The following is a 22,782-nucleotide window of genomic DNA, read 5'->3' as shown; positions in this document are numbered from 1 at the left end:
GGATGAGGGACCAGGAGGCTGGAGTGGGATGGGAAGAGGGTAACAGAAGGAATTGGGGGTTCTTCCACATGATCCCCCCAATTCCTTCTGTTATCCTCCCAAACAAATTGCAATTCTTATTAATTAACCCCGTTTTAAAAGTAAGACATGTCTACGATAGCCCCTCCAAACAGTGGCCAGCACAATCACACTGAGGTGAGCCAACTGATTCTAGGCGAAAAGCAGCAGCCAGGTATGCACTGACCCAGGCCAGAAAGGCCTGGACAGAGGTGTGCCTTCTGTTCACAGCAAATAACAGTGCTAGTGACACATTTCCAGAACTGGAGATGCTGCAAAGAAAAGTCCTTCCTGCCTTCCCTGTAAAGGCAGACAACTAGTTAACACTGACAGTTTAGTTGAAACTGGTGTGGTCTCCAGAGAACAAAATTATTGATTTGTGCTGAACTGCAAGTCAGGGGAAAACAGAGGAGGAAACCCTCCAAGGAGGGGTCAGAATGCCAGCCCCCACCTAGCTCTTCAGGTGGGCACCTGGACCCAAGGCTGCCAGCAGCACAGTGGACTTGGGATGACCACACACACACACTGCAGTGACCACTGGTCCCTCTCAGAATATGAAACAGAGGTCAACAACAGATTTACGTTCAAGGACGGAACCCTCATCCTCCACCCACCAAACTGTGACCTTCACCATTAGACCATGCCACATGTCGCTGAGAAAATAAGCAGCAGGTCACTTCTGCCAAAAGAACACATTGCTCTCACTGTCTTGGTTGGCTTGGGGCGTAACTCCCTCTGCACACAACAGAGACTCGAGCATCACACCAGGGCCAGGATGACTGGCAGGCCCACCAGATGGCCTAAAGAGTGAGGCCTGGCAAGCTGCTCTGCAGTGTAGTCAGGAAGGAGACCTGCGTGCTATTCCAGGTAAGGCTGTCGACCCAGCCTTTCTTAGGAGCCCCCTCCTAGCATCCCAGAATAAGAGTCGTTTGCTTTTTTACCATGCTTATTTTATTTTCAGAGATCCAGTGCCCAGGCTGGAGTGCAATGGTGCAATCATAGCTCACTGCAGCCTTTACCTCCCAGGCTCAAGGAATCCTCTGCCTCAGCCTCCTTGAATATCTAGAGCTAGAAGCACAAGCTGCTACACCTGGAACATTTTAAGACTTTTTGTAGAGATGGGGTCTCGCTATATTGCCCAGGCTGGTCTCGAACTCCCGGCATCAAGCAATTCTTTTGCCTTGGCCTCCCAAAATGCTCAGATTACAGGTGTGAGTCACTGCTCCCAGCCGATGTTATAGTCTTAATATCCTCCTGCCTTGCTGTGGTTGGGCGTGTAACAAGTCAAAGCCCTGCAGGGCAAGGCTTCCCCACGGTGGGGTCAGCAAAGAGAGACCCCCGAAGGGTACTTTCTTACCAGCTCCATACCACCATCAAATAGTGGACAAATGATTCCTGCAAAGCAGCTCTAAGACTGGGGCCCCACGTGCTATACCTGCTGAAGCAGAGTTCACGGCAGCAGGCTTCGAGGCTGTGGAGGGCGGAGGTGCGGCAGCCACTGGGGCGCTGGTTTCTGGAGGAAATATACGGTTCTGCTTTTTAACCTTCAATTTCTTGAGGTAAGAGATTTCTCGGAATTCCTAAAAAATATTTAGTTTTAGTTAAGAAGCCAGCTCTCCCTTGAAGCAACCACCCCATAGACCAAAAAGGATTTGGCTTGTCCAAATTAAATAATCTCTTTTTTACTTCTTACAATGGAGTTTTCTCTTTTCTTTTTAGTTTTTTCTTCTTACAACAAACAATAGAAAAATGCGGGGCTTCTAGGATGAAAGATTCTATTACTGGGGCTATAGTATTTATTTCTGATATTTTTACATTTATAGTAGGGCTGGTATTGTGGCTGCTTTATGAGAAAAATCTTTCCCTTAAAAACAAATCAGCGGACAGTTAGGCCAGGGAATCACCCCTGGAACTGCTGTGTGAATACAGCCTACCTGGCCTCATTGTTGAGTTGTTCCCTTCAAGAGTTAATGGGGCTCTGTGGGGTCACACACCTACTCCAGAACTCCAAAACCCCCAACACTATATGCACTGGGAGATTATTACCCAAAAGGAAATCACAGTATTCCCTTCCCTTTTTAGAAGAAGGGAAAATGAATGCAGAGAGCCTTACAGTATTCACAACAAATTCTTCCATCAGCACAGTTCAATCTTCACTCCAAGTGATTTACAAGGGGCCTTGCTCTAAACGATCACTCAATAAATATCAAATACACGAGGCTCAGGGAAAGATCCAGGTCTTCATCTAATGAAAAAACTGCCCTTCCCAGCTGTGCCCACATTCAGGGTGCCAGCTGGATATAAGAGGTCACAGATTCTTTCCAGCACACACTGACCACCCTAATATGTGCTACTAATTACAGTTTGGTTAAAAAGACAGTTTATGCCCTTGAGAAAGTATCTCATTCATGACTGAGAGTCAGCTATATGAATGTAAACTTTTTTTTTTTTTTAAGAGATAGGGTTTCACCAAGTTGGCCAGGTGGCTGGTCTCAAACTCCTGATCTCAGGTGACCCACCTACCTCAGCTTCTCAAAGTGCTGGGATTACAGGCGTGAGCCACCGTGCCCAGTCTATAAAGGTGAACTTTAACACAGGAGCTAAGCTATGCCAGAGGCGTGCTAAGGTGATATAAGACAGGGAATGCTAGCATATACTTGGAGGCAGTGACCTGCTAAGCCTGCTGGGAACTGAAGACTCAGAAGACTGCCTAAGCACAGCCATCCGAGTAGCACCTGGTGGGATGTGGGGCACCATGGCTAGCTGCCCTATTGCTAGGTACTCCTAAAAAGAATGAGTTCTGCTTTAATGCCTCAACTAAAAAAAAGTATAAGCAACACTGGCGGTGGGTGAGGAGAGGAAAGTGGTATGTGAGGAGGAGGAAGAGGGTGGCAGAAAGAGGCTGCAGGGCTCTGAGGATAAGCTAGGGAGCTGGCCTTGATTCTGTGGGCCAAGTGCCTGGGGGCAACAGCCTCGATGCATAAGCAGCAAGTACTGCCACGCTGAAAACTTGCCTCGTGCATGTACATACCCTTTAAAAAGGTACAGATGTTCTGTAATTGATACATAAAACACAAGGGATCACATATTGCTTACTGCCATCTTATGATTAAAATGCAAGTATCACGTAAGGGTCTGTAAGATTTGCATATCCAGAAAAATTGGGGAATCAGTATAAGATTTTAAGGGTGGGGGAAGTGACGAGATTAGATTTATTTTAGAGGAACCACTCAAGTAAAGGCATAGAGAGAACACTAGGAGGGATGCAACCATGGCAGTAAACAAGTGAGCCAGGGGTTGGTGAAAATGGAGTTCAGACGTAGGTGTAGAGTGGGTGGTGCCAATTGTTACTCGGGTAACAATTCCTGAGCATGTACTGTGCGCTGCTGTTCCAAGTGCTGCACCCAGGAGCAGGCACAGAGAGGGAATCAGCTTGGTGAGTGGCAGAGCTCTGCATCTACCCAGGCTGCTGGGCCTTCATCCTGCTGAATCTGAGGGGGCACAGGCGAGGTCTTCAGAGTAGCCAGACTCACAAAGACACTGCCAGAACCCCACCAGCATGGCTCCAAAGGAGGCTCCCCATAGAGGTATTTTGCATTGAGAATTCCATAAGCAGTTCCATTAAAAAAAGAGAGAATGTGCAATACTGGGAGATATGTCAACTCTGGATACGATTCTCCTCCTAGAATTAAGGCAACGAAATGTCCTTGAAAAAAATTTGTATCAGAAGACAGGAATAACTATCTATTTCTTCACCATATATCCCTCAAGCCTAGAACAGTGCCTGGCACATAGGAGGCATTTAATAAATCAAAATTATTCATGGTCTTTGCAAGCAAGATTTTACACCAAATTTACAAACCTCTACTCCATACTTAGAGAAGCTTCCGTTCTACATTTGTGTAGTTTGCAAACATGTCATTTTATATTCTGGTTAAGAGGATGACCCGGCTGTAAACAAGTCTGAGGAGCATGGCCCTGCAATCTCAGGGACATGAAGTATGGACAAACACAGGAAGTGGGGCAGGTTTTTCTGCCTACAGATCTCAGGATCTTCTCCTGCCCCTTACCTTTGGGGTCACCCATTCCTTCCGGTTGGGTGTCTGTGTCTTGACCATACACTTGGTCCAGGCAGTGACATCCCCGGTGCAGTAATAAGCGTCGCTCTTGAAGACCAGCTGACCTGAGCATTCCTCGCAGGGAAGGAGAGCACCGAATGCCATGCCATCGGCTACTTGGTCCAAGATCTGCAGCCAGTGGAGACACATGTCAGAAGGCAAACGCAGGACTACAAAAAAGGACACTTACTAATGTGGGATGGAGGAAACCACAGAGATCACTCACTACAAAGAGAGGCTTCTTGCTGTGGCCTTGGTGTGGGGCTCTTAGCAACCCCCCAACATCCTTGGTTTAAACTGGAGCTTGGATTCTTGTAATGTAGGAGACCTTATTTCCAAGTGTTCCTACAGCCACCCCCCGTCCCAACCCTCAGTAATTTAGAAATGAAGGGAGAGCCCAGAGCATCCAGTGGTATTAAACAAGGTACAGTGCCACGCCGACTCCCAAGAATGACAACAGAGAAGGGCCAGCTGGAGACACTGATGGGATGCTGGCATGCCACCCGTCATGAGGGGGCTCTCCTCTCTCCACAGGCCTAGGACTCTAGAGCAAGCACTAACATGTGGAAGATGTCTAGTGGGGTGTGTGAATGCCGGCCCCATCCACCCCGGAAAAACAGTGACCACGATGGTGGTGATGACCGTGCAGCACAACCACAGATTTTTATATCCTCGCAATTAATACCAGCAGTTGTTCACACGGAGGGCCTCCCACACTTCATTGGGACAGTCACTCCACAACGACGGGGTCAGCCTCACATGCGTGTCCCACTTAACACAAAGGCAGCTCACCGCCGACTCCCCAGAAGGCACTTGCTGCTTGTTGAAGATGAGCAGTTCCTTCAGGTCATTAGTTGAACACACTTTCTTTAGCTCATCCTTGATGTTCCAGATCAGGTCATTCTGGGCCTATGGACAAAACCCAGAGGCTGAGAGGCCAGCTCTTTTCAAAGAAAGAATCCCATTGGAGGAGGAGCCCTGGACATGCTGAGCCTCCAGTTACACAGCTGCGCACCAGCAAGCTACCCGTCCAAACCTGGGTGATCAGCACAGGAGCTGACTCCCAGGAATGCTCCTGTGGACACCAATTAAAACCTGGAGAGTGGTCTCTCAGAGAATACTGTGGAAAGTGGGGAGGAAGCCCTAAGAGTGTGGGGAAAATTGCACTAGGCTCACGGAACCAGTCCTCAGAACCCAGCCCTAGGAGACAAAGTTAAGAGCCTGGAAGTACTAGGCTGAGCCCAGGGCCCACATTTATCAGCAACTAGAGGCAGCGTATGGCTGTTCTTCACCAATCTTAGAGTAGGACTGATTCCCAAACACCAATTTCCTTGATGGTCTATTATATTTAGTATCATGTATTTAAGCTCTTCTGAAAATGAAAGTTTTAATTTTTTTAGTATATAATTTTTTGATATTTTTATTAATAATTTTAAAAAATAATATATATTTTAAATATATATTTTGAAACATATACTTTTTTTTTTTTGGACAAAGCTCTCTGTGTAGCATTGATGATTAACTAAGCTGCTTATGTGTCTGAGAGTATCTTTTTATGGAGACAGAGAAAGAGACTAAGTGAATCTTCCATAAACTTCCAAACTATGGTTCACTGATTCAGTAACTTGGGAAGGATGAAGAATAATAACAGTGTTAAATCACTGAGGATATATTTAATAATATATTTAAAAATAATTTTATAGTGTTGAAATTATATCATACAAACTATGTATGTATAACATATAATTTCAACATATCATTTTTTGAAATACTCATTTTTTTCTATACCAATATATGAAGACTGTATGAAGACTGACAGGTGTCAAAGTATAATTGTGTAATTGGTCATTTGTAGAGGCATCCATAGAATTCACGAACAATATTCACTGAAATAAAATCAGGAGAGAATTTTCAGAATTAAGCCTCACTGGCAGTTTGAAAGCAGTTGAATTGTTCTCCAATGTTGTGTGGCAGTCCTGGGGCTATAATCAAAACGTTGGTATCTAGGTAGGAAATGAGTCTATGTCAACGTTACTCTAGAGGTTAAAGGTCTGTTTCTTTCAATCAGTTCAAACTGACAGGCCTCCTGCCATCACCTGCTCCTTAGCCAGGCAGACAGGCCCGTCCATCAGTGTGAAAACATCTGTTGAATGGATTTATTGACTGAGTCTTGTTTTTTCTCTCCCTTTCTCTTTTTTTTTTTTTCTTTTTCCTTCACACCATTTATGAAAGTTTTAATCTTTAAGTGCCTACTATTGGTTGGATGCTTTTATGTGTCATCTCATTATCTTTTTCTTTTTTGTGAGATGGAGTCTTGCTCTGTTGCCCAGGCTGGAGTGCAGTGGTATGATCTCAGCTCACTGCAATCTCTGCCTTCTGGGTTCAAGCAATTCTCCTGCCTCAGCCTCCTGAGGAGCTGGATCACAGGTATGCACCACCCCGCCTGGCCAACTTTTTTTTTTTTTTTTTTTTTTTAATAGAAACAGAGTTTCACCATGTCGGCCAGGCTGGTCTCAAACTCCTGGCCTCAAGTGATCCACCTGCCTCAGCCTCCCAAAGTGCTGGGATTACAGACATGAGCCATGGCTTCCGGCCTCATCTAATTTATTCTCATAACAATCAAGCTTGCTGAGGAAGGTATCAGCCTCCCCATTTTAAAGACGAAGTGAGTCTCCTCTTTCCCCAGGAAAACGGGCATGTTATTCACCACCTCAGCTCAGATCCCACCTCTGTAAAAAGGAGACAAAAATGCCAGCCTTATCATGCCCATAGGGTTGCTATTAAAAGAGGATTTTTAACTCCACTGGCAAAGCTGCAGACACACGTCTGCACCTGTTTCCTAGCTTCATTTTTAAGGGCTCTCTCACTTCCCCTCTCCATCACACACAGCAGATTGGGACACCAGGAATAGAGACATGGAGCATGAGGAAAAGGTATAGAGCTACAAGGTTAAATGGAAGAAGTACAATCTCACCTAGGTGACCAAGGATGGGGAGCCAGAAGACACAGATGTGCCAGGGTGGGGATGCTGAGGGATATTTTAATTTTCTGACTCTAAACATCTCTGCCATTATTCGGGAAGAGTACTAAATTCACTGAATGGCCAATGTGAGGTGGCACCACGGTTCTCTGCAGCCAGTTTTGGGGCATGACAGACACTTTTTTTACTGTAAGACAATTGAACAAAATGTGTGACTCTTCTTTAGCAACTAGAGCCATATCAGAAATTGCTTCTAATTTTCTTACCATCAGTAAAAGCTGAATATTCATACAAGAGACACAAGCAGATGGCTCATGGAAATCATGTTCTCAAGAAGAGACCAACTGTTCTCCCCCAATTTCCAAATCCAGCATTGTCTGATTAATAATTTTTGCTTTGCTTCAACACATACATAATCAACACAGGGATGAAACTTTCTGGTCACGGACCACTGATATAATGGACAGTTTTCTCCTGTCGTTATCATGCATCTATTCCTTTTTTAAAAATGAGAGATATTCATTTAAAAAATGTGGAGACACTTGATCTCTTCAAGCCATTTGTCTATGCTAGGAATCTTTGGCATCCTTTAATTTAGTATTTACTTTCTGATGTTTGCAAGTGACCACGAAGGTGCAGGATGTATAGTGGTGTATAATTTGGCAGAAGCATGAATCTCTGTCATCTGGTATGAGGCTGGTGAGTGGGAACAGAGCACTCAGGCCTTGCTCAAGCCTGGCTGCATGCCAGACATCTACAGCCTAATGTGGATTTTCTTCCAAATAAAAATGGTTTCTTTGGGACGAGGGAAAACAATCTGGGGAAAAAGCCATGCTATTTAATGACAGCTATCAATTTGCTAAAGGCCTTAATAAGTGGGACATAATTGCTTGAATTGTCTTCCCGGAATGGGAGAGAATCCAGACAGCAGAATGCCGAAAGGAGAAAGGAGCTGACAACTCACCTTTAGGGCCTTTTCAAGCTTACTATCTTTGTCTTTTTCTTTTTTAGACTTCTTCTTGGCCACTTCATCCACTCCATCCACCTCATCGCCTTTTCTCTTTCTGAAGGACAATGGGATATGAGAAAGAGCCGGAGTCATTAAAAATGATACCCAATGACTTGTGCTGATGCAGTATCTTCCTGTCATTTTATCAACTCCCTGTAGGGCCTGCTCACGCTTGTCACTCCCCAACCCCTGCCCCACTCAATGGTCTCAGACAATCACTGTCTACTCAGGCAGTATTTGCAACCAGGACAGCAGGAGACACCATCCATTTCAGAACATACTCTCCCAGCCAAAGAGATGGGCTAGGGTTGTTCCAGGGATTTAGAACAACCCATTATAAGAATCCACGGCTCTGGCCCTGTCTGAGGTTTTAAAAACAAAACAAAACAAAACAAACCCACGTATCTCGTGGCCTGGAAGGTTCTAGCAGGGACTAGGCTGAACATAAGCCCATGGCTAAGGGACACCGACTGCAGAAAGACAAAGCACAAGTGCAAGGAGGCTAAGCCTGTCCAGCTAAAACACATAGCTGCTTGCAAGGCCAAGAAGCTGCTCGCAGAGGTAGGGCTGTACTGCTATGTAAAACCCAGACAAGAAGTGACAGTCAAAGCAGTGCTAACCAGCTGACCCCAGGCACAGGGGCAGGACAGCCACAGTGGTCTGGAGTCAGTCTCAGCTATCACATAGACCTGAGCACAAACTCTGCATTTTCCTTGCCCATAAAATAGGGTAAAGAATACCATCTGCCTCACAGAACTCTGGTGATGGGCAAATGAAACAGCCCAAATACAGGGCTTGATACAGTGCCTGCCATACAAAACGTGCTCCACATATTCTGCTGGTTATCATGGCCTAAGTGGGAGCTGATGAACTCCTGACACCTGTATCACGTGCTGCAATGCCCTGTGGGCTTTTTGACCCATGGCCTGATCTTTCAGTTTTCCTGCACATTCTGGAGCCACAAGTGCTGCTGCAATGAACAGGTGTTATGAACTGAGATAGCGTGATTGCTGATTGATGGCTGCCCAGTCGCTGTCCAAGGAGCAGGGTGCATACTAGGCCCTGCCACACCACCCCTGGTGTGCTTGTTAACAAGCAATTCTCCAAACTGAGGCTGAGGGACCAGCAGAGGGTTAACTGGAGAGCAAGAGGCATCCATGGATTCAAGATAGTCACTGATGGGCCTTCCCATTCTAAATTTTATCACAATGCAAAATCCTTATCATTCTGAACTCTAAGCCAGGAAAATTATCCACTGCCTACCCTCTAACTAAAAATGGTCAGAATTCTCCCAGCATCGTTCCTAGAGATCAACCCAGGCAAAATGAATAATTGCCCAGGGAAGGAGGGTGGTATTTTAAGTATCTAAAGGGCTGTCGTGGGAAAGTGTAGTCAGCCTGTCCATGGAGATCAGATGTTGGACAGGGAACAGACCACCAGGAAGCAGGTCTCACAGGGCAGAAGGCTCTCGGCCCATGGAAACCCCCTGCTATCCTTCCCTACCCTGTCCTCTGCCCCAACATCTCTGCTGTCACCGTTCCTCAGTTTGCATCTCCCTGGCTTACTGACAGTAGCGAAGGAAAACACAGGAGTGGTGTGGAACCTGTAGAGCCTTCAGACCTCCCTCGAGCCCCTCACTGAACCCTCAAGGCAACCCCGCGGCACTCCACCCACCCTTCACTCTTGACTCCTGGGAGCTGCTTCTTCAGGGCTTCTTTATCCTCTGTAGCAAGGAGGCTGAAGCCCTTGAGCTGACTTGCACTGTACTCAGGCCGGAAACCCAGCTCCTCCCTGTTCTTGACAAAGCAGTCTGGGTGGTACCAGCGATCAATCATGCCTAGCTGTGGCTTCTCTGGGTCCAGCATCTTCTTGGACAGGCGCATCTGGCCCTGCAGGAAAAACCGTATGTGGTACCAAGGGAGTGACGAGGAATGATGGTGAACATGATGGGGCAGCCTGTGCTCCAGCCAGTGAGGAGCTGCAGGTCCAAGCCGAGGCCTGCATGACAACTTGAGGACTCATGGGCTTTTGAGAGGTTTTGGCTCGCTCAGGTCTTCAAGGATTGTGTGTTACCCTCAAGACTCAGGGTTCCTTAAATCCAAATGGCTGGCTACCTACCTACCTGTCTGGACATATGAAGAAATGCTAACATTCCCCTTAAGATGTTTCTGCTGACCTGGGGCAGGCATAAAAGCACACATGCATGGGATTCCAATGCAGCCCTTTCTTTTCATTTTTTGAAACAGGGTCTCGCTCTGTTGCCCAGGCTAGAGTGCAGTGACTTGAACTCAGCTCACTGTAACCTCCACCTCCCGGGCTTAAGCGACCCTCCCACCTCAGCCTTGCCTGGCTAATTTTCTGTAGAGACGAGGTCTCACTATGTTGCCCAGGCTGATCCAGAACTCCTGGACTCAAGCAATCCTCCCACCTCAGTCTACCAAACTGCTGGGATTACAGGCATGAGCCACCGCACCCAGCCCCCAATGCAGCACTTTTGTACTAGCAGGGATTTTCTGTCCACCCCCACCCTCCAATGGCCTCAGTCTCTTTAGAGACGACACTCCTTAAGAAGGAGTAATAAACCCACAGGCAACAATCCAGTCCTGCCAACCTGCGCAGGTCCCCAATCCCCAGGCCTGATATTCCCAGGAGAGTTCCATGCCTGAGAGGCTCAACCCAGAGAATGCAGCACAGCAAGCTCCTGACAATACATAAAACCAGCAACCCAGCAGCACATACCACCCAGCATTCCCCTTGAGGTGAAGAGGATCTTAATGTTTGCCTTAAATTTTTGGTGGCTGAAGGTAGCTGGAAAAGATAAAGCAATTCCATGTTTTTCTTTTGTAAATACCCACTGCTTACCTCAATTTTCTGTACAATGCCTCCAGGAGGCAGAAACTTTCAATTAATGCCTTATATGAATCAATTAATATGTGCATGTCACATTAGAGAAGGGTGAGAAGGCTGCAGGGCACAAGCTTTCCCTTCTACCAGTGTCTCTGTCCATTTTGTCTAACTGGCTGTCAGCCTTCAGGAACTAGAACTGGTGGAAAAGCCTGGTTAATGAATTTCCTTTGATTAAACAGAAGAGGGCTGGAGGCTCATATCAGGGCAAACACACGCCCAACACCTAATTCTACCATAAAACACAGAGAGTCTCTTCCCCAGCTACTGCTGGGTCTAAAAGAGATCCTTTTTGTTAATGCTTTCCAAGAGCATATGCATGCACCCATGAGAAATGGACCATGATAAGTAGGGCCTGACCTGTCTGGAAGTCACTGTCATATCTGGTCAGTACTAACATCTTCACTTTATTTTTAATCACTTGTGTTGAGCTAACATCCTAAAGCACTTATTTCTTCTTTTCTCTTGAGATAGTCAATGACATCAATGCAAGCAATCCATCAAGTTGAGGGATCTGAGCCCCCAAGATCTTACCTTTTCTATCTTCTCCATACACCCCTTACATGTGCTTCTGTTGGACTTGGCGTACTCTGCTGCAAAGTCACCCAGTGTCTTCTCTGCCTTGCTACCAATTCCATCCTGGCCTTTGCCTGAAGAATCAGACAGACAGCAATGCTCATCTCAACAGCCCCACAGTGCAACTCAGAGGAGCCCCCGTCCTCTTCTACCTCCCCAGGATCCCTCCACTAGAACATTTTGTGCTTGGGAGACCATGATTGGTTCATCTCATCCCCATGTTTGTAACAACTGTGGTCAGCTAATAGAGCTTCTTTTCTGGACCCTTCTCAGATGAGCTCCTTAGAGCAGCAAGTTAGGGGGTAGTCAGCTATCTGACATTCTACCTCCTCCCCTACCTCTGGAGTTCCCTCCCACACTTTTAAAAGCATTTATTAGGGGCTTACCTTAAATGCCTGCAACCATACTAAAGTTTAACTAAGGTTTCTAATTTCCATTATGCTTTTATTTACCAAAGTTAAGTGCTGAATTAAAGGAAATATTTTGATATAGGTCAGACATGAGTATATGTAAGAATTAAATATGTGGTAAAGGTATCATTTCAAATTAGTGGGGAAAGGTTGAATTATTCAATAAAGAGTTTTGGGGGTCCCTGGCTAGCCATTTGGGACAAAAGCTAGATTGTTTTCTTATTATAAAAATAAATTCCCAGGCTGTATGTTTCTTGCCTAAGATCAGGAATAGGACAAAGCTATTTTCCCATCACTTCTATTCCACACTGTATTGGAGGTTCTAGTAAATGCATTAAGAAAAGAAAAAGAAAAAGAAAGCTCTAAGTTTGGAAAAGATTAAATAAAGCCATCTCTATATGTAGATGACTCTATTTGATACTCCTAAGAGCTATCTTGAGAAATCTATTTTAAAAGCTACTACGTTAAGTGAATTTAGCAAATATGGAGGGCATGCTGTCAATATACAAGCATACAGAAATGTCTATATACCAGCAATAAACATACTGGAAAAAGCAAGTGTACTGTTATTTAAACAGCATTAAATACATAAAATACTTAGATAAATCTAACAAAAGACATGCAAGATCTCTACACTAAAAGCTTTAAGACTTTGCTGAAATCAAAGAAGACCTAAATAAATGAAGTAATGCATTATGTTCATGGTTATGATATCAATTATCTGCAATTTGAGCCACAGATCCAGCGGGATGACAAGCAAATTCCTAGCAGCTGTGTTTGTAATAGCCCCATACTGGCAACAACCCCAAAGTCACCAACAGAAAAATGGATAAACAGATGGATATATCCAAACAAAGGATACTCCCCAGAAATAAAAAGAACTAATGATGCACAAGAGGACCTGGATGCGTCTCACAGGCATTGCGCCGAGTGAAGGAAGCATGTAAGAGGGTATACATAATTCCTTTTTTCCCTGAAATTCTAAATCAGGCAACATTAATCTATGGGGATAGGAACCAGAACAGTGGTTACCTAAGTCAGGGAAAAATGACTAGAAAGGGGGCATAAGGGAACTTCTCAGGATGACAGAAATGTCTGTAACTCGATGGGGTATATGCGAGATGTGTATACACATTAGTCAAAATTCACTGAACTGCATACATAAGATCTGTGCATGTAACTATGTAAATTATTTTTAAAATTAGAAATACAATACCAAAGACATACCACAAATGACGACAGACATGACTACACAAATGTTAGCGAAAGATGAAACTTTAATGTGGCAAAACAAATGCAACAGACAAAACTAAAAGAAAATGTCAAACTTGGAAAAATATTTGTAAGTATCATGACAAAGAATCAAGAATTTACATTTCCTTAAGAAAAATGTGCCGGCGCGGTGGCTCATGCCTGTAATCCCAGCACTTTGGGAGGCCAAGGTGGGTGGATCACGAGGTCAAAAGATCGAGACCATCGATCACCATCAACATGGTGAAACCCCGTCTCTACTAAAAATACAAAAAATTAGCTGGGCACGGTGGCGCATGCCTGTAATCCCAGCCACTCAGGAGGCTAAGGCAGGAGAATTGCCTGAACCCAGGAGGTGGAGGTTGCGGTGAGCCAAGATCGTGCCGTTGCGGTGAGCCGAGATCGTGCCATTGCACTCCAGCCTGGGTAACAAGAGTGAAACTCCGTCTCAAAAAAAAAAAAAAAACAAAAAGAAAAAGAAAAATTTAAGAATGTACATTTCCTTAAGAAAAAGAGAAGGCCAGGCATAGTGCCTCAAGCCTGGCCTTTGCAAAGATGAGATGGGAGTATCACTTGAGCCCAGGAGTTAAAGACCAGCCTGGGAAACATAGAAATCTCCTCCATTTAAGGAAGAAACAAATAAAACGACCCAGCATGGTGGCGCATGCCTGTATTCCTAGCTGCGTAGGAAGCTAAGGTGAAAAGATTGCTTGAGCCTAGGAGTTCAAGGCTACAGTGAGCTAGGATCATGCAACTGTATTCTAGCTTAGGTGACAGAGTGAGACTCTGTCTCCAAAAAAAGAAAACACTTAGGAATGGTATGGAAGTAGAGAAATGGGTATATTATTTATTGTTGTATAGTACCCTGCAATTAAAGCAACCTTTCTGGAAGGCAATTTGGCATATGCATAGATAGCCTTAAAATTGTTCATCCCTTTGAACAGTAACCACACATCTTAGAATTAGAGAAATAACTGTACAGGTGCCTGGGATGACAGGAAGTTTGCAGCAGCTCTATGTATAATATAACTGAATGGTTAAAATGCTAGTCTCAGAAACAAGACAGGGCTAGGTGTGGTAGCTCACAGCTGGAGTCTCAGCTGCTCAGCAGCCTGGAGGACTGCTTAAGCCCAGGAGGCCAAGGCTGCAGGAAGTTGTCATTGTTCCACTGCACTCCAGCCTGAGTGACAGAGCAAGACCTTGTCTTGAAAAAGAAGAAAAAAAGCAAGACAGACTGGATTTGAATCCTGGCTCAGGAATTTACTACCAGTATAACCTTGGGTCAGTTACCCAAATTCTCTATGCCCGAACTTCCTGATCTGTAAAAACTGATACAGACCTATTGTAAGGACACGATCAGATTAATATGTCAAGTGCTTGGAATACTGCAGGAAATTTAGCAAGACCTCGACCTCACTAAATACTACTACGTACACTTTAATCTATAACTTTTAACATGAAAGGACTAAATACCAAGTTGCAAAAGTACTAACAGGTCAACATGACTAGCTGTTAGGGAAATGCAATAAAAAACCACAGTGAGATTCTACTTCACACACATTAGGATGACTACTATCTACTATCAAAAAAAAAAAAAAAAAAGTGTTCATAAAAATGAGGACAAACCGGAAGCCCCTTGTCTTGCTGGTGGAAATGAAAGAGCTGCTGTGGAAAACAGTATTTGGGCTCCTCAAAAAACTAAACATAGCATTACAATGATTCAGTGATTTCACTTCTGGGTATATACAGCAGAGAAGTGAAAGCAAGGTCTCTAACATATAGTTGTATACTGATGTTCATTACAGCATTATTCATAATATTCATTATCAATACCCAGCCACACACCTGTGATCCCAGCAACCCAGAAGGCAGAGGCTACAGTGAGCCTAGATGGCACCACTGCACTCCAGCCTAGGTGACAGAGATTATTTATCTATGTACTTAAGCATATTTAAATTACAACTAGACATAATACATCTATGCCCCTAAACCTGTAACAAAAGAGAAAACAGCCACAGAACAAGAAAAATGTCAGCCAGGTGTGGTTGCTCATGCCTATAATTCCTGCTCTTTAGGAGGCAGAGGTGAGATCATTTGAAGCCAGGAGTTTGAGACCAGCCTTGGCAACACAGTAAGACTCTGTCTCTTAAAAAAAAAAAAAAAGGTTAAAAAATTAGTTGGGCATCTGTAGCTCTAGCTTCTCCAGAGGCTAAGGTGAGAGGATTGCTTGAGCCCAGGAGTTAAGAGACTGCCAGTGAGCTATGATCATACCAGTACATTCCAGCCTAGACAAGTGTGAAACTTGTCCTCTACTAAAACTGACATATAATCACCCTCTGAACCTTTCTCGGTAAATTTATTTATTTTTAAATTCCCAATTCTGAGTGGTTACTAATCTGTTTCCAGCCAGCAGCTGGTCAAACATACCAACAGGTGCAAGAAGAACCATTTGCAAGAAGGACAGATAGTTGAAATGGTTTGGATCTGTGTCCCCACTCAAATCTCATATCAAATTATAATCCCGAATGTTGGAAGTAGAGCCTGGTGGGAGGTGACTAGATCATGGGGACAGATTTCTCCCTTAGTATCATACTGTATCATGATACTCAGTGAGTTCTCACGGGATCTGGTTGTTAAAAAATGTGTAGCACCATTAGCTGGGCATGGTGGTGCTCCTGTAATCCCAGCTACTTGGGAGGCTGAGGCAGGAGAATCGCTTAAACCTGGGAGGCGGAGTTTGCAGTGAGCTGAGATTGTGCCACTGCACTATAGCCTGGGTACACAGTGAGACTCTGTCTCAAAAAAAAAAAAAAAAAAAAAAAAAGTGTAGCACCTCCTTACTCTCTTCCTCCTGCTGTGGCCATGTGAACTGCCAGGTTCCCCTCTGCCTTCTGTCATGACTGTTAAGTTTTCTGAAGCCTCCCCGGAACCCTAGCAGATGCCAGCATCATGCTTCCAGTAAAGCCTGCAGAACCAAGAGGCAATTAAACCTCTTTTCTTTATAAATTACCTAGTCTCCGTGCAAGAACAGACTAATACAGGTAGATGGAGAAGACATACTTTAGTGCAGGCACAAACACCCTCCCTGTGGAAGATGGCTGAGCTCCCGTCAATATCTAGAGTCATGAGAACAGGTTGAACTGGTTCAATTTAGGAAGGCAGAGAAATGAGAATGCAGTCTCAGACTGCCTTCAAAAACTGATTAAAAACTGACTTTAAAAAATGTAAAGACATCCTACAGGTTAGTTTGTGGACACTGACAAACTGATCCTAAAATTTATATGGAGAGGCAAAAGACTCAGAATAGCCAACACTGTACTAAGGTTGTGTTGGAGACACATAACAAGGTTAGAGGACTGACACTACCCAACCTAAAGACTTACTATGAAGTCACACCAGTCAACACAGTGTGGTACTGGCAAAAAGATAAGTAGGCCAGTGGAATAGAACAGGGAGCCCAGAAACAGAGCCACACAAGCACAGTCCACTGATCTTTGACACAGAAGTAAGAGAAAAAATGGAGAAAAGACAGTCTTTTCAACAAACAGCGCTGGAACAACTGGACATCCACATGCAAAAAAAAAAAAAAAAGGAATCTAGACACGGTCCTTACACCCTTCACGAAAAATAACTCAAAATGGATCACAGACCTAAATGTGAGACACAAAGCTGTTAAACTTGTAGAAGAAAATCTAGGTGACCTTGGGTCTGATGACGACTTTTTATAAACACCAAAAGCCCAATCCGCTAAAGAAGTGACTGATAAACTAGACTTCATAAAATTACAAACTTCTGCTCCGTGGAAGACACTGAGAAAAAATATTTTCAAAAGACATATAATACAAAGAACTGTCATCCAAAATATACCAAGGACTCTTAGGACTCAATAATAAGAAAACAATCTGATTTTAAAAAGGGCAAAACCAAGAGTTCGAGACCAGTCTGGGAAACAGATGAGACCCTGTCTATATAAAAAATTTAAGAAAATTAGCCAGGCATGGTGGTGTGCACCTCAAGTCCCACCTACTCAGGAAGTTGAGGTGGGAGCAGAGGTCAAGGCTGCAGAGAACTGTGATCAAACCACTGCATTCCAGCGTGGGTGATAGAGCAAGACAAAAAAGTGGAGATAGGGGCAGGCAGATGACATTTCACCAAAGATATATTGATGGTAAATAAACATATGAGATGTTCAAGATAGTTACAGTATTAGGGAAATGCAAATTAAAACAATACTAAAATACTACACACCTATTAGAATGGCCAAAATCCAAAACACTGATAACACCAAATGCTGGCAAAGATGGATGATGCTACGAACTCCCATCCATTGCTGGTGGTCATGCAAAAATGATTCAGCTTTTTGAAAGACAGCTTGGCAGTTTCCTACAACATACACTCTCACCACATGATCTAGCAATTGTACACCTTGATTCCCCCCAAAGGAGGTGAAAACTTATATCCCCATAAAATGGATGTTTATAGCAGCTTTGTCCATAATCGCCAAAACTTGGAAGCAACCAAGATGTCCTTCAGCAGGTCAATGAATAAAAAAATGTGGTAATCAAGACAATGGAATATTATTCAGCAACAAAAAGAAATGAGCTATCAATACGACAAGACATGGAGGAATCTTTTTTTTTTTTGAGACGCAGTCCTGCTCTTCACCCAGGCTAGAGTGCAGTGATGCGATCTCGGCTCACTACAACCTCTGCCTCACAGGTTCAAGGGATTCTTCTGCCTCAGCCTCCCAAGTAGCTGGGACTATAGGCGCGTGCCACTACACTTGGCTAATTTCTGTATTTTTAGTAGAGATGGGGTTTTGCCATATTGGCCAGGCTGGTTTTGAACTCCTAACCTCGTGATCCGCCTGCTTCAGACTCCCAAAGTACAGGGATTACAGGAGTGAGCCACCGTGACTGGCCTGACATGGAGGAATCTTAAGGGCGTATTACTAGTGAAAAAAGCCAAACCGAAAAAGCTACCTTCTGTATGATTCCAACTATGTCACATTCTGCAAAAGGAAAAACAATGGAGAAAACAAAAAGATCAGTCGTCACTAGAGGTTAGTGCGGAGGGAGGAATGAATAGGCAAAGCACAGAGGATTTCCCAGGCAGTGAAAGGACTCTGAAGGCTACCTAAAGGTACATGCCTATCAATGCACATTTGTTAAAACTGACAGAATGTACAACACCAAGAGGGAGCCCTCATGTAAACTACAGACCTTGGGAGATAACATGTCAATGTAGCTCATCAATTATAACCATGCACCACCCTGATGGCGATGCTGATTGTGGACAAGGCTGTGTATGTGTAGGGTGAGGAGGGCTAGGAGGGTATATGGAAACTCTGTACTTTGCTCAATTTTGCCGTGAACCTAAAACTGCTATAAGAGAAAAAGTCTATTAAAAAAAAAAAGGTTAAACAGACAATGGAACAGAAATTTTTAAAAGGACCCCAAAATACAATGGAATCAATGGGGGAGATGAATAAGCCAATAAACAAAGTAGGGAAACTGCATCATCATCATCTAGGGGAAAAAAAGAAACTGGAGTCATGCCTCATACAACACATCAGCACACACCAGAATAACTCCAATAGAGTAAACATTTAGATGTTAAAGAAACAAGGAACTGGTGGGTACAGTGGCTCACACCTATAATTCTACCACTTCGGGAGGCAGAGGCAGGTGGATCACGAAGTCAGGGGTTTGAGACCAGCCTGACCAATGTGGTAAAATCCCATCTCTACTAAAAATACAAAAATCAGCCAGGCCTGGTGGCACACACCTGCAATCCCAGCTACTCAGAGGGCTGAGGCAGGAGAATCGCTTCAACCTGGGAGGTAGACATTGTAGTGACCCAAGATGGCACCACTGCACTCCAGGCTGGGCAACAGAGTGGAGACTCTGTCTCCAGGAAAAAAAAACAAGGAACCATAAAAATACACATACTAGGCATAGTTCACTCACATCCCCAGGCTGGGCTACTTGACAGTGGCCACTGGTGCCACAGCCTTGTTCTCTAGCACTGTTGCTACCTCAGGGTAAGGGCTACATCCTGGCATACCTACCTACCCTGTAGTGCAACCACAGTAGCAAACACAGCACTGTCACCAACAGGCAAACTTTGTCAAAACCAGGGACTGAGTCCTCCTGCCCCTTCCAGATCTAGAGGCAGCTCTGGCTGCATGGTGTGACTGCCCAGAGGCCAGCAACACAATCTGGAAGTGCAGAGAACCATAGCACCTCGGGCGAGCTTGAACCAATGAGAAACAAAGGAGAATGGATAACGCTGCTCCCTTCCTCCTGCTCCAAGGCGCTCTTCTGAAGCTTGATGGCAAAGGACTTGTGTGAGGGCACCCTGCGTGACCAAGCCATTGGCTGTCTCTCATGAAGCCATGGCCAGCTTGATAACAGATAGCATTCTGCTTGCCCTCCTTCCTCCCTTCCTCTCTCTTGCTGCCCTAGGATTACATCTCCTAATAAAGCTTTTAACAGCTTTCCTTTATGCTCTGCTCTCCACGTCACCTGACATGACCTGCACTAAGACATGGGAGAAGACGTAAAAGGAGAAAACTGTGGAGACATTACAAAGAGCAGTGGTTGCCAGGAATTAGAAGGAGGAGGGATGAACAAGTGGAGCACAGGGGATTTTAAGAGCAGTGAAACTGATGCAGGGCAGGCCAGCCCTAAATTGGGGCTTAGCCTGGGAAGGTCCTTGGCTTTGCTCTGGAAAGAGTTTAAGAGTGAGCTGGTGGTAGAAGACAGCAGCTTTATTGAGGCGGCAGTGTTATATAGCTTCAGGACCGCTCTTGCAGAGCAGGGCTACCCCATGGGCAGTGTGCTGAGGGCAGCAGCTCTAAGGCAGTTCTGAAGTCGTATTTAGACTCACTTTTAACTATATGCAAATTAAGGGGCAGATTATGCAGACATGTTAAGAAATGGGGTGGTTAACTTTTAGGTCATCAGATTGTTGTCACAGAAAGGGCAGGTATTGCCATGGCAAAAGTTAACCGATATAGCACACTGGTGGGTGTTTTATGGAAAGCTGCTTCCTCCCTGTTCCTACTTTAGTCTTCAGGTTGGTTTGCTGTCTGAGCCCTGCCTCCAACCTCATTCCCCTCTCAGAGATGAGCTATTCTTCCTTTATCTTAAGGGGCCTGCAGAAGGGTGCAGGTCTGAAGCTACTCTATGATACTATAATGGCAGATGCATGTCATTATACATTTGTCCAAACCCATAGAATGTACCAGTAAGGAGTTTCTGGACTCAGGGCAACAATGATGTATCAATATAGGTGCTTCAATTGCAACAAATGTATTACTCTGGTGGGAGATGTTGCCAAGGAAGAGGCTATGTGGTGGGAGGGGGAGAGGTATTAGGAATTCTTTGTTCTTTGCTTACTTTTGGCATGAACAAAAATAAAGTCTATTAAAAACAAAACAAGTCGGGTGCAGTGGCTCACACCTGTAATCCCAGCACTTCGGGAGGCCAAGGCAGGCAGATCATGTGGTCAGGATGTCAAGACTATCCTGGTCAACATGGTGAAACCCCATCTCTACTAAAAATACAGAAATTAGCTGGGAGTGGTGGCATGCACCTGTAGTCCCAGCTACTCGGGAGACTGAGGCAGAAGAATTGCTTGAAACCGGGAGGCAAAGGTTGCAGTGAGCCAAGATGGCACCACTGCACTCCAAACTGGTGACAGAGAGAGACTCTGTCTCAAACAAAACAAAATAACGAATTTAAAGGCTACCTTCCAAGCATCTGGAAAATAAAATACCAAATATTATGCAACAGATGATGCTGAATCCAGGGGATGTTGCTGAAATAACATGGGTACCATTCAGTTGATGTCCACATGTGGGATAGGGAAAGCTGGGAAAGTTTCCTTTGCTCTGTGAGAAGAGCCCTGCCCCCCGTAGCTTCAGGGTCGGGGCTGAATGCCCGTGTGCGCCCCAGTTTGTACACACCAGTCATTCCTCCAGCTTCCGCCGTCTTCTTGACTTTCTGCTGGTCATCCCACCGAAGCTCAGAGAATCCATCCACCTCAATGTCAGGGTGCCGGATGGAGTGGCCCACCTTCCAGAAACAAGAGAAGTGGTACCAGTGTGGGACTTTTCCATCAAACATGGGCGACTAGAAGGAAGAGAAACAGAGGGAGGTAAGTGAGCAGTTGACTTATGGCTTAGACCCACCAGACCTCAACCCCAGGCCCAGCGCCAGTCCTCAAACAGCACATGAAACCTTTGTTTTCCTATCTGTGAAAGGAGGACAGTCTCCACTCTCATATGAAGAGCTGCAGCATCCTTCTCATGATCTTCCCCACAGCTCACAAGACTGTGGCCCACTGTTCCCAAGCTCATTCTCTTAGGAAACCAAACACAGTCATGAGAAAGGCAGCCTTTTACCACTGAGCTCTGCCCCACATCCCTCTACATTCACTGGTGAGCTGCCTAATGGCCTAGTGAAATACACGGACACCTGTGCAGAGTCACAACCCTGTGGCATCTGCTGGGAATGGCCAGACAACTGCTCCAGGCAGGCCTGGACTCAAAGGGCCTGTGTGCCCCAGAAAGGGCTCTTTAAGTGCTTCTGCAGTTAAGAATAACGAGGAACAAGACCCAGATAAGAAGCAAAGCAGAGAAAGTGTGTCAGAAAAAAGTGTCAAGCTCGCAGCACCACACAGATGGGAGTGGAATGAAAGAAGGTCTGTGAGGGGACCTTAACTTTGGACGGTTCGGGGCTATATGCCTGGAACTAGAGTCAGCTGCTCATTGGCCTTCAGGGGTGCAGTTTCCCAAGTGCAGGACCTATGAAGTCTGGCCACAGAGAAAGCAGTTCCCCTCTCCAGGTGGTTTGCTTCCCACTAGGCCTTTCATTGTGACAGGGTCAGGTTCTGCTCCCAGGCCTCAAGCACTGTCTGGCATTTTTTTGTTTGTTTGTTTTGTTTTTGAGACAGAGTCTCGCTCTGTTGCCCAGCCCTGCCTTTATAGAGTGGGCGGTGACAGCAATTGGGAAGAGGGGGAAGACAGGACATATAGCGGGTCCCTGTGCCTTTCCTAAACCATCCAGTGTAATCTCACAACCTGCCTCTGGGTGGAAACCAGCACTTCCATTCACAGAAGAGACCGTGGGGCTGGAAATCCTTGCCTGGGGGGTTGGGAGTCACAGAGGCAGCAAATGAATAATCTGACACCATGGTTCCTCTCACCACACACACTCCACTACCCAGCAGGAAGAGCTACTTAAAAATATACCAACTGAGATCTAACTAAAGTAAAAGAAGTCCCAAACATCTGCTTTTATAGAACACGAAACTAAATGTCATGCAGATGCAGTAAGAATATTAAAACAGCATTAAAAGTAAATATTGCACTGAATTTTTAGGACGGAGTTGTGGGGACAGGGAAAATACTCTGGAAAAGCAACAATAAGGTGTTCCACTAGCTCTCTCCACTGTGAGTAGCCTCTTTCT

The 22,782-nt window shown here is 44.9% G+C and overlaps 1 protein-coding gene across 1 annotated transcript in view; it reads right to left on the bottom strand.

Annotated features, from left to right (window-relative positions):
• PARP1 (poly(ADP-ribose) polymerase 1) overlaps window positions 1-22,782 on the bottom strand; it is a 48,385-nt gene that overhangs the window by 21,230 nt on the left and 4,373 nt on the right. The window contains exons 2-8 of the mRNA XM_002760578.7: window positions 21,278-21,443; window positions 11,603-11,718; window positions 9,839-10,053; window positions 8,120-8,219; window positions 4,968-5,084; window positions 4,128-4,304; window positions 1,493-1,637 (exon numbers count right to left, since the gene is read on the bottom strand). Of these exons, the coding sequence (XP_002760624.2) occupies window positions 1,493-1,637; window positions 4,128-4,304; window positions 4,968-5,084; window positions 8,120-8,219; window positions 9,839-10,053; window positions 11,603-11,718; window positions 21,278-21,443 (1,036 nt within the window). The remainder of the gene's footprint in view (window positions 1-1,492; window positions 1,638-4,127; window positions 4,305-4,967; window positions 5,085-8,119; window positions 8,220-9,838; window positions 10,054-11,602; window positions 11,719-21,277; window positions 21,444-22,782) is intronic.

The sequence above is a fragment of the Callithrix jacchus genome, chromosome 19 (assembly GCF_049354715.1).
Source record: "Callithrix jacchus isolate 240 chromosome 19, calJac240_pri, whole genome shotgun sequence".
NCBI lineage: Eukaryota > Metazoa > Chordata > Mammalia > Primates > Cebidae > Callithrix > Callithrix jacchus.
Note: the sequence above shows the minus strand (reverse complement) of the source record. Positions and strands in the feature narration are given on the sequence as shown.